Source organism: Lutra lutra, chromosome X (genome assembly GCF_902655055.1).
Source record: "Lutra lutra chromosome X, mLutLut1.2, whole genome shotgun sequence".
Classification (NCBI taxonomy): domain Eukaryota; kingdom Metazoa; phylum Chordata; class Mammalia; order Carnivora; family Mustelidae; genus Lutra; species Lutra lutra.
In genome coordinates this window covers 61230498-61243185 of record NC_062296.1, presented here as the reverse complement: position 1 = coordinate 61243185, position 12688 = coordinate 61230498, and the positions used below count along the sequence as shown (strand labels likewise).

At 47.5% G+C, this 12688-nt stretch overlaps 1 protein-coding gene across 1 annotated transcript in view; it reads left to right on the top strand.

The window, feature by feature from the left end:
• Nucleotides 1-1973: 1973 nt before the first annotated feature.
• MAOA (monoamine oxidase A) overlaps nucleotides 1974-12688 on the top strand; it is a 68546-nt gene continuing 57831 nt past the window's right edge. The window contains exon 1 of the mRNA XM_047715216.1: nucleotides 1974-3881. Coding sequence (XP_047571172.1) covers nucleotides 2213-3881 — 1669 coding nt within the window. The 5' untranslated portion in view covers nucleotides 1974-2212. The remainder of the gene's footprint in view (nucleotides 3882-12688) is intronic.

Genomic DNA, 12688 nt, shown 5'->3' with positions numbered 1-12688 from the left:
GAACCATGCTTCTTTCTACCACAGGCCCTTTGCCCACATTGCTCCCCCATTTTGGCTCTTTTTTTTTTTTTTTTAAAGATTTTATCTGTTTATTTGACACAGAGAGAGGGAGACAGCAAGAAAGGAAATACAAGCAGGGGGAGTGGAAGAGGGAGAAAAGGGCTTCCTGCTGAGCAGGGAGCCTGACACAGGGCTCCATCCGAGGGCCCTGGGATCAAAACCTGAGCCCAAGGCAGGCACTTAACAACTGAGCTATCCAGGTGCCCCTGGGACTTTTTTTTTTTAAGAATTTATTTCTTTATTTGAGCATGAACACAAGCTGGGGGTGGGGGCAGGGGCAGAGGGAGAGAGGGAGAAGCAGACTCCCTGCTCAGCATGGGGCCCTATGGGGCTCAATCCCAGGACCCTGAGATAATGACCCCGAAGGCAGACGCTCAACCATCTGAGCCACCTAGGCCCTTTCTGGGACGTTTTTACATACCTCCCCAAAGTTAACCTCCAGAGTGATAAGATACCCTAACACTTTCTTATCACTAGCAGCCTTTCCAACATTACATTTATCAGAGCTTATGTGAACACATCAAGCATGTTGTTGCCTTCTCCTTTACCAGATCCTCTAGCAGATGGTAGGCTGTCTTGTGTCGCCTGCACATCTCCATCCAGTACTTTGCCCTGTGCCTAGCACATAGTATGAAATCAGTATTTGAATGAAAAGAAATAAACGCAACAGGGATAAAGACAAAGCTGGACGAATCGTATTAGAAAGGTCTGAATTCTTTATATCCATTATTTCCTCTTTTTTTGCTTCAGAGTCTAACAAGATAAAAATGATACTTATTTAGTCATGCGTCAACTACTTTTCTAGAAAGTAAAAGCTATTAAAACTGGGTAAATAGGGGCACCTGGGTGATTCAGTCAGTTAAGCGTCTACCTTCAGCTCCAGTCATGATCTCAGGGGCCTGGGATCCAGTCCAGCATCAGGCTCCCTGCTCAGCGGGGAGTCTGCTTCTTCCTCTCCCTCTGCTCCCCTACATGCTCGCTCTCTCTCTCTCTCTCAAATAAATGCATTAAAAAAAACTTTAAAAAAACTGGATAAAAAGACTATATCTATATTCCCTTACAGTTTCTTCAACAAGATTGATACACAACTCAAGAAGCATGGATTCTAGTTAACTTCCTGGAGTTTTCGTCACTTACTCTAGATGTTTTATTTGTTTTGAGGGTTCTAGTGATGACAAAATCAGCTCTAGGCGGATAAAGTGGACATTTAAAGAAGGGATAAAACTAGCATGAGGCTGGTTGTACAGTAAAATACGTTCACTAAGTATCTTTTCGGTAGGATTGGGAAACACGTGTTTTGTTTGCTTGTGCTCCTTAACTAGCCCTTGATCTTCACTTTTAAAGTGCAGGTCCCACTTAATCTGAGATAGCTGGGGGATTTTTTTTTTTTTTTTTGGTTTATTTTCTTTTTTTCAAAGACTTCATTTACTTATTTAAGAGAGAGCGCGCGCATAAGGGATGAGGAGGCAGGGATGAGGGAGAAGCTGGCTGCCCACTGAGCAGGGAGCCTGATCAGGGCTCCAGCCCAAGATTCTGGGATCATGACCTGAACCAAAGGCAAAAGCTTAACGGACTGAGCCACCCAGGCGCCCCTGATAGTTGAGTTCTTAATTTTCTTATCTACTTGCTTCGTTTGGGGTCAAGCACCTCAACTTGGACAACCCCACAGAGAATTAATAATCGCCCCTTGGCCCCAACGGCTTCCCACCTCACCCCGCCCCCTCCCTAGGGAGGGGGCGCCCGCGTCTGCGCAGACCTCACCCAGCCCCTTGTGACGTCACAAAGGAGCCCACCCAAGTGCGGTGCAGCACCGGGACCCCATAGTCCTAGTCCCTGCTCTTTAATTACCCGCTTCCCTTACCCCACTTGGCTCAGTCTTCTTTTAGTCAGGGTATGAGAATAAAGGTGCTAGGCTCAAACCCCCACGGGGCCGCCACTGCGCCCTTGGGTGGCGTCGCCCGCCCTTCGGGGCCGGCGAGAGAGACGGAGCCGCGCTGCGCTAGCCCTAGGCTCCCCCGCTGCCCAGTGGGCGGGTCTGCTGGGGCGGCCTCGGGAGTGCGCGGGTACCGGACCCAGGAGCTGGCGAGGCGCGCGCCCGTGGGGGAGGGGCGGGGAGCAGAACGTCGTCACCCGCCCCGCGCGGTCCAGAACCATGAGCTCACACAGCTCGGCCGCCTCCAGAGGCAGTGGCAGCGGGAGGGGCTGCGAGGCGGAGCCCGCGCCTGGAGCCGGGGGAACAGCTTCCCACATCTCGGACCCCGACTCCAACTTGGGCGCGGTCACATCCTCCGCCTCCGGGTCGAGCAGCGGTTCTGAGTGGCGGACCTTCTCCAGTCCGTTTTCCAGCTTCCTGTCGAACGTTTCCATACCAGACCCCGGATACGAGAAGAGCTCCGGCTCGCCCGCCCAACTCGGCTCCACTCCCGGCCCCAGGACCAACACAGACTCTAGGATTGGCCTCTGGGGCTTCGGCGCCCACGGCCTGAACCACCAGATCCCCATGTCTGCCACCCGCCAGAGCACCGCCGATGGGGCCGCGCCAGCTTCCACCCCTGACGCAGGCCACCCCCGGGTACCGGTACAAAGACCTGCCTCGCTCTCAGGTCCCCCTCTAGCGTCGATATCTGAGTCCACCCCGCCCGCAGTGCTCGTCTATTCCCGAGAATCAGTACCAGGACGTCCTACATCCACGACCTCTACCCAAGAATCAGGGCAAGGGTTTGTCCTGCCCTTCTCGCCCGGCTTCCTCAGGTTACCGATTCCAGAACCTCTAACACCCAATAACACTCCCGAGGTGTCAGCACTCGGGCTCGCCCCGCCCTCAGTGATCGGCTCTTCTTGGAGTTCGATGCCTGGGCCTCCCGTACCCAATAACTCCCCGCTACTGTCATTGCAAGGATCCTATCAGTTCTCAGGACCCGGCTCTCCCCGACTGTCAGTAGACGCATCTGTTGTGCTCTCGGAGTCCTCCCGAGTGTCGGTGCAAGGGTCGCCCCCGCCCTCAGTGCTCAGTACCCCCCGGAGTTCACTGCCGGGATCTGGCCCGCTCTTGGACTCCTCTCGAGTGTCGGTGCAAGGGTCCGCCCCGCCCTCCAAGCTCAGCTCCCTCCCGGCTCCGCAGCAAGGATCCGCCCAGCTCTCCGAGTCCACCCCGCCCTCAGTGCCCGGCTCCCCCCGGGATTCGGTACAAGGACCTCTTACGCCCAGGAACACCTCCCGAGGGTCGGCACAAGGGTCCACCCAGCCCTCCGTGCCCGGCTCTCCCCGGGATTCGGTACGAGGACGTCTTACGCCCAGGAACACCTCCCGAGGGTCGGCACAAGGGTCCACCCAACCCTCCGTGCCCGGCTCCCCCCGGGATTCAGTACCAGGACCCCTAACGCCCAGGAACACCTCCCGAGGGTCGGCACAAGGGTCCACCCAGCCCTCCGTGCCCGGCTCCCCCCGGGATTCGGTACAAGGACTTCTTACGCCCAGGAACGCCTCCCGAGGGTCGGCACAAGGGTCCACCCTGCCCTCAGTGCCAGGTGCCCCCCGAACATCCGCGGAAGGATCGGCTCCGCCCCCGGGCTCCACTGACGGAGCAGTGCAAGGGGCTGCTCCGCCCTCAGTGCCGGGCTCTGCCCGAGTGTCGGTGGAAGAATCGGCTCCGCCCCCGGACTCCCCCCGAGAGTCGGTAGAAGGGCCCGCCCCGCCCTTGGCCCGCTCCACTCCTATACCTACGCCCCGGGAGAGTCTCAGCCAGAGCATGGAGAGTGAGGAGAAGTCGAGTATCGCGGGCCACATGTTCGACGTAGTCGTGATAGGAGGCGGCATCTCAGGTTAGTATGGACGGTAGCGGTAACCTGAGGGCCCCTGGCCGGCCCGGGGTGGGGGGCCTCCAGTAGCGCAGCAGCATATGGGGCGGGCAGGCGGGGGGTGTCTCTTGCATGCTGGAGTGCAACAGTGCCCGGGCCCGGATCCTGCGAGGAGAGAGTGGGGGTTGGGCCAGATTTGCCTGTGGTGTGAACTGGGGGAGGCAGAACAATAATTTTACTGCTACTATTAAATACTAGCATTTAATTAGCACTCACTGTGCAGTTATATTCGGTACTTGACTAGCATTTCCTCAATCCTCAGCAGTCCTGTGAGAGGGGTACTCGCCCCCATTTTACAAAACCAAGTAACTGAGGTCTGGAGACTTTCAATTACTTTTCCAGCGGTTGAACCACTTAGCCAGAAAAGGGCTGATGATTTTTTTTTTTTCCATTTAAGGCCTTCACTTCTAATCCCTGAGGTGGCTGCTTTGCCTCACTGATTTCACGTCCTTTGCCCCAAACAGAACATCAGTGTTGGGATTTTTGTAGTATTGAAGTAGTAAGAGTGTTATTCTGGTTCTGCTCTTCTCCAAGCTCTTTTCCTTAGAAAATTTGGTAAGTGAAAAAGGAAGAATCGTTTAGTAAAACGTGTTCATTGTTTTTTTTTGTTTGTTTTGTTTTATTTTAAAGGAGAGAGGGTGGGCTCTTAGTTTTAACCTGCTCCGGCTGTTTTTTTAGAACTTGCAGTAAGGTGTGGGGCATGTATTACCCAAAGGGAATCCCTTTGTGAAGCAGAGGCCCATAGCTGGTCAGGGAATGCCCTGTTGTGTCCTTTCATAACAGCTCCCAGTGACCGAATCCTGTCCTGTGTGGAGCTGGTGAGCCTGGGTTCCCCTGGTCCTGTCCTAGGTTTGCAGCTGACCAAGTGCATGAGGCTTGCCTGTATCTTCCTGGAAACCTCATCATGACTGATATATTCACTTGTCACTTAGGCTGTCATAATTGCTAAAATTTGAAATTCAGGCATTGTGTTTCAGTTCAGCCCTGGCTAGAGTCCCGCATGAATCTGCCCCGATTCCCACTAATTTCTGAAATATACCTGCAGGATCTGATTTAGAAAGAGCCAGAAAGAAGGTGGAAGGGAGTGAAGTAGAATGGCCCACAGTAGCCATTTGTATGCATCATCTGAGGAGGGGGAGACTCTGAGCATGCTTAAAAATCAATTTTGAGTGGAGATAGCTTGACTTGGTCTCTTGAGGATCAACAGTCTGAATCGCCAGAGGAGAGGTTGGCCTGAGCTGTTGCTTTGACACTCTAGCCAGTGCCCGCAAAAACATGCATGTATGTTGAAACATCAGAGGAAAGCAGAGCATGGTGAGGAGTAAGAAAAAGAAGTAAATTTGTCTTGTTTCCATTCATTCATTCAACAAACACTTGCCAAGTGCGTGCAGTGAAGAGAACTGGTGTTTCCCCAAAACCTAGTCCTCCCATGCATGCCTCCTAGAAGCAATGTGACTGTTGATCACTGGGAAATAAATGTTCTGATTTTGTGGTCTATGAAGTGATTAGTTCTTTCTCTTCCCCCATCTCCATTATCCACACTTCACAATTTGGGGTTCTTTCTGGAATTTTATCTTTGTCCTTTTCTTGTTCTGTGCTCCCGTATTCCTTAAGGAGCGTTTTTGTCTTGTCTTTTCCCTCTGCCCAATTACCTGTTGTATCTCCCTTTCCACATCTTATTTCTAATAATTGGTCATGAGCTAAGGTGGATTTATCGTGGAGCCGGTGACCATCCTGCTTTATGGCATTTCAACTGCAGGTGCCTTCTGCTCCTCATTCTGAATAAATAGCTTCAGACTGTGTCTTGTATTGGTAACCTTGAATTCTTTTTTCTTAAAGAGGCCACCCAAATCATGTAAGCTTCAGGCCCCTCAAAACCTGGATCTGTCTCTGATCATTATTCATTATTAATTTGTTTCATGTGGGGAAAAGCAGAGGGACTTTATTGCACAGTAGTTCACACACCTATTCTAGCAACCAGCTTCCAGTCCCTTAGTGACAGTGGAAAACCAGGGAGCTTTCTCTAATATCATCTCTCGTCACTCAATTGGAGTGGCTTTAACACCAAAACTGACCAGAAACATTGCATTCTGGCTGTGGTGCTTTCCCAAGATGGTTCACAGCTAAAATTAAAAGTAGATGTAAGTCTGGCTCAGGCTGAACCCTGCACACGGATTGGGTATTTCATAAGCAGGTGAGAGGCGTTATTGCTCAAGGGGTTCTTGAGAACCCCATCTCAGAAACACGTCATCTTTGCCTGTGCTTGGCAGAGTCCTGTGAGCAACTTAATCCCTGTATCAGTTTTAAATGCTTTGGGATATTTCTTAAAACTTCTATCACAACTTGCACACTTTAATATGCTACCCACACACTTATAATATATGGCCAATTCTCAGTATCTTCAGTGTCATTGCTTTTATATAACAATGTAGCTCCCAGAAGAGTACAAATTCCAAATGACATTCCTCAAAATCAATCCATAGTAACAGAATTATCTTTCATTTTTGATAACTACCTTGGCTGTATAAAGAATGGCAGCATCTTTTTTTTCAATATCAGTTTTAAAGATTATTTATTTATTTGACAAAGAGCACAGGTTGGGGGGAGCGGAAGAAGGAGAAGCAGGGGTTGCAGCGCTCGATCCCAAGACCCTGGGATCGTGACTTGAGCTGAAGGCAGATGCTTAACTGACTGAGCCACCCAGGCACCCCAAGAGTGGAAGCATCTTAATATAGCTCTCTCATCATTAAAAAAAAACAAACAAACAGGGGCGCCTGGGTGGCTCAGTGGGTTAAAGCCTCTGCCTTCGGCTCGGGTCATGATCTCAGGGTCCTGGGATCAAGCCACGCATCGGGCTCTCTGCTCAGCAGAGAGCCTGCTTCCCTCTCTCTCTCTCTGCCTGCCTCTCTGTCTATTTGTGATCTCTGTCTGTCAAATAAATAAACAAAATATTTAAAAGAAAAACAAACAAACAAACAAACAAAAACCTTAAAACAGGGATGCCTGGGTAGCCCAGTGGGTTAAGCATCCGAGTCTTGGTGGCACAGGTCATGATCTCATGGGTCCTGAGATCAGGTTCTGTGTGGGACTCCATGCTCAGTGGGGAGTCTGCTTGAAGTGTCTCTCTGTCTTCCCCTCTTCCAATCATGTATGTGCATGCATGCTCTCTCCAAAATAAATAAATCTTTAAAAAAAATAAAACAGAGCACGTCTTATAGCCACAAGCCCCCTTTTACTGTCCGCTAATCAATTACATAATTGTATATACTGTGTCAGTAGTGGAGAAGGGAGACCCCCTGCTCATTTGTAAGTAATATAATGGTATCTTTAATATGCTCTGGCCCTTACTTGTCATCCATCATCTATCATCAAGTCCTTCTTGAAACTCCTTTCATTCTGTGACACTTGGATCCTGAATTTTTTATTCCACACTGATCGCCCCTTTACTGTTCCTCTCATTGTGCCCATATTTTTGTGAACTTCCAGTTTTGAAACGGCTTGAGGTTCAGCTGTTGATCACTGTTGTGTTCTTATGCACTTTTCCCCTTTCTTACTCATTCTAGGACTTGAGATTTCCCTTATCTATAGAAAGCTCTTAAGTCTCTAGTTTGGATCCGTTTCTTTCTCTGAGATCCTGTTTATAACTTATCTGCTCCTGGGTATTTCACCCTTTAATGTCCTGTTCTTGCTTCATATTCACCATGTCCAAAAGCCTCCTTGACCTCCAACCCAGCTTTTCTTCCTCACTGCCTTGGCTCTGTTCTTGGCACCATAATCCTTTTCACCCAGCCAACAGATCCTTCTAAATCCTTGTTTGGGCTTTTCCTCTTCTCCATTCCCAGTGACTCCTCCATCCCCAGGATAGACTCTGGACCCCTTTGGCTCATCAGGTTATGACCATCTTTCCAGTGGCTACCCTTTACTTTGGGCTCTCCCTTCATGTCCATCCTGCAATGTTCTCCCAGAGTTGATTTTTTTTTTTTTTTCATTTTGGGCATAGTTGACACATAATGTTACATTCGTTTCAGATATACAACCTAGTGATTGGCTAAGTCTATATGTTATTCTAGGCTCACCAGAAGTGTAGTTACCATGTGTACCATTACACTGTAGTACAGTACTATTGATTATATTCCCTTTCATATATGCTGTACCTTAACTCATTCCATAACCAGACTTGAATTTTTTTTTTAAGATTTCATTTATTTATTTGACAGACAGAGATCACAAGTAGGCAGAGAGGCAGACAGATAGAGAGGTGGAAGCAGGCTCCCTGCAGAGCAGAGAGCCCGATATGGGGCTCGATCCCAGGACACCGGGACAATGACCTGAGCCGAAGGCTGAGGCTTTAACCCACTGAGCCACCCAGGTGCCCCCCAGACTTGAATTTTTAAACACTTCTTTCATCACCTTGCTCTTCTGCTCAAGACTTTCCTTCAGTGGTCTATTACCAGCCCTTCAAGCTTCCCTCCATACGCTCAGTTGTCAACCCCACTTAGTAAGACAACTAACATCCACCACTGTCCCCAACATGGAGGCATGCTGTTGTCTTGTCAACGGTGCTACACCATGTTTATTTTGTCCCTTCACCGCTTCCTTGTTTTTGTCTTTCTTAACATGGGAGTGCTTCTCTCTGACTGTTTACATTTTATTCATTCTTCAACACCTGATTAATGACCCTTTTTTTTTTTAAGATTTTTTATTTATTTATTTGTCAGAGAGAGGGAGAGAGAGCGAGCACAGGCAGACAGAATGTCAGGCAGAGGCAGAGGGAGAAGCAGGCTCCCTGCCGAGCAAGGAGCCCGATGTGGGACTTGATCCTAGGACGCTGGGATCATGACCTGAGCCGAAGGCAGCTGCTTAACCAACTGAGCCACCCAGGCGTCCCAATGACCCTTTTTTTTTAAAAAAGATTTTATTTATTCATTTGAGAGAGAGAGTAAGCGTACACACAGAAGCCGGGATGGGGGGGTGGGGGGAGAAGGAAAGTAGAGGGAGAAGCAGACTCCCTGCTGAGCAGGGAGCCCAACACAGGGCTCAATCCCAGGACCCCGAGACCATAACCTTAGCCAAAGGCAGACGCCTCACCATCTGAGCCACCCAGGTGCCCCTAATGACCCTTTCCTTAATCACTCTGGCTGCCCTTGATTTTTCCCTGTTAGTGTTTGTGATCTATGTCTAACAACGCACACTTATTTTCTGTGTCTATTTCTTGATGTTATTTTAACTATAGCAATTCAGTCATTGACCATTGATGCTAGTTCTTACTCAGGAGCTGATACAGATACAACAAATGACAGAAACCCAGCGGCATACGATTTTAAAATCTGCCCCAAACCGAGAATTTCTGAATTGGCTGTCTGTAGGGGGAGGAAAAAAAAAGAGAAGAAAAGAAAAGGGGGAAAAAAACCCACCTCCAGGGGTCAATGTATACTTCAGAGTCTTTGGGCCCAAGGGCTTTATGCCAGGCAGTCCGGTCCAGTCACCTAAGATTTCAATCCTCTCCACGGCATGTCCTTGGTGATGATCTGGCTGTAGCTTTGAACACATCTAGGGAAGGGGAAAGCTCTGCTCCTCAAACCAACTTATTATGAGCAGAGATGGCTCTGCTGCCTGGACTCATTGAAGCCCTTTGGGAGCCTCTACCTTATGTCAGGCAGTGGCTAGATCTTGGGGGAAAAGGTCTGATGATGAGTAAGTAGTTTCCCTGCCCATAAGATGCCCCATCCTCGTGCAAGAAGGAATCAAGTAAGAGAATAATCGACATTAGAACAGTGGAAGAAACATTATTGTCATGAATATGAACAAGTGCTGGGACCTTGAAAGATAAGTTTCTAAGTGAAAGCACTTCAGTCCTGGGTAGTGGAAGAGTTTTTCCATGGTTTTGGAAATTTTGAAGTGTCACATGGAAAGAGATTATTTCCAACTAGTGTTTAAGTAGAGGACCTCCCCCATATTTTTATCCATGAGCTGAATTCTGCTTAAAGAATTGAGCACACTAGCCACGCAGAAGTCGGGACTGTATAAAATCAGTGGGGATTGAATCCTTTTCATCCTCTGAGGCAGAAAAGCTGTTTTGCAAGAAGGTTGACTAATCCTCTGAATTCCGACAACTGAGTCCACAACATACCGCAATTTCCCTTTTTGCTGAAATACATCACCCTGAAGAATCCTTTTTGCTGAGAGCATTTTTGGCATTTTAACTCAGAACTTGGCAACAGACAGTTGTGGTTTGGTAGTGATTACGAAAAACATTTACAAATGCTGCTTTTTTGGGGCACCATAGTTATTCAGATACTCTGAGGTTCAGTGCAGATGGGGCACTAATGTTCTGCCTTTTAGGACACGTCTTTGCCTCTATTTTGTGTTTTTTTCTTAAACTAGAATCCTTTCACTTTAGGAACTTTTTTGATGTTGAACAAAGAACGCTAGAATATTTGGGTTCTGATTTTTTTGAAATCTTCATGGTTGAATGAGATGTGGGGTTTAGCTAACATTTAATGGGCCGTTTTCACATGTAGCCAATACTAATTGGCTTGACCCGACACATAATCCTCAGCTAATGTGAAAAATGCATTTAACAATAGATCTAAGTATAGTGTAATTATATAAGTATCGTACAACTGTAGCATAATTACGTCACAGAGACCCATGATTGAGAAGTTGAAAGGTGGGAGTTTGTTATTGGCAACTATGGGTCATACAGTCTTTGTGCAGGTGTGACATACACATATTAATCTATATATAACCAATGTTACCAGTTTTTGGATTCAAGTGTACCCAGAAAGACTGAGGTTCTGTTGTAGTTTTTTTTTTAAAGATTTTATTTATTTATTTGACGGACAGAGATCACAAGCAGGCAGAGAGGCAGGCAGAGAGAGAGGGGAAGCAGGCTCCTCGCCCCCCGAACAGAGAGCCCTAGATCCCAGGACCCCAAGATCACAACCTGAGCCGAAGGCAGAGGCTTTAACGCACTGAGCCACCCAGACGCCCCCTGTTGTAGTTTTTAAAAAAAAATTTTTTAAACATTTTTATTTATTTACACAAGCAGGGGGAAGGGCAGAGGGAGAAGCAGACTTCCTGCTGAGCAAGGATCCCAGTGCAGGTCTCCATCCAGGACCCTGGGACCCTGACCTGAGCCAAAGACAGACGCTTAACCGACTGAGCCACCCAGGCAGCCCCTGTTGTCATTTTATATCACATACAAGGGTTTGCAAGAGCACAGACATCCAGGTGGCACGTGTTTGAAGACTGCTTGCGTGTACGAGATGGGTAGGTTTCATAATGACAGCTCCTTCTCATGTTAGGTTTGAGTGATCAGAACTGCGCAAAATGAGCCAAAAGAAGTTTAGTTACATTTTTTACTACTGTAAGCTTTGAGACAAGTTGATGGTTAGGACTGTTGTTTGCCTTTATGGCGAAAAATATTTTATAGTTTTGCCAGGAATTTGTATTTTCTTCTGGATGATCTGTTCCTTATTATGTTGCCATTTGGCATTATGAATTAGGGCAGCTTAAAATCTTTTTTTCCCACATTTTAAGACAATTTTTTAAGTCATCTCTATACCCAGTGTGGAGCTCGAACTCACGGTCCCGAGATCAAGAGTTGCACACTCTACCGACTATGCCAGCTAGGTGCCCCAGGGCAGTGTAAAATCTTTAAGCTGTGGGTTTTGTCATCTATGCAATTAGAGGTTGGATTAAGTTGGACTATGTTATATGTGATGTATCTTCCAGCATCTCTTTTAGTAATTAGTAGTCGTCCTACTGTCTGTCTCTTCAGCTTTCTCTTTTGAATATCCTCCTCTACACATTTTTCCCTCCATGTTGTACTCTGGAAATAGTTTGCATGATCTCTCACACTGACATCCTACACTAACTTAATTAAATCCGAGTCTGGGGCTCTCTTACACATGCTCATTCACACCTTCTCCATGACTTCTCTCAGCCTTAGTTTCAAAGCCCTTTTGTAGTTGTTGCTAAGCCAAAATAAACAAAACCCCACTTTATAGCAATAATTAATCAATTGATTCGGTAAAAGTGTCAATAAGAACGTAAACATCAGATGATAAGCTTTGAGAGTTGAGTTTATTACATATTAACCATGTTCAAAGGTCACAGAATTACAGCCTGTAAGCCCTTACAGGGACCAACACAGAGGCTCCGAGGGATCAAGTAAATTACCAAATGCTAAAAATTCTTGACTTTGGACCCCTAAAACGTTGACCATCAGGGCAGTGCTGCTTCTTTACCCTGCCTCGCTGGGCTTGCCCCGTAGGCCCGTCCCTAGAACTGAAGTAAACTTTATTTTTGCTTTACTTTGATGCTTGATGCTCTAAAACACAGTGATAACTATTGTTGCCCAGTAATTTATGTTTTAGAATATGTTACATAGCCTGTTACTGCTGCACAAACATTTTTACTTAAAAAGATGGGATTCCCTATTAAGGTCAAATGACTTTCATATGAAGAATTTATTTCCTTTTTGAAAGGTCCATATCTGGTGTGTTTAGGATCATGTGGAACAGTTTGACTAGTTTCCATCAGTGGTTCTTAACCTTTTGGATCCTGTCTCCCTTTGAATATCTGATGAAAGCTATTGAAAACTTTCCACCATGGGGCGCCTGAGTGGCTTGGTACGTTGAGCCTCTGCCTTCAGCTCCGGTCATGGTCTCAGGGTCCTGGGATCGAGCCCCAAATCGGGCTCTCTGTTCAGTGAGGAGCTTGCTTCTCCCCGACCTCTCTCTGCCTGCCTCTGCCTGCTTGTGATC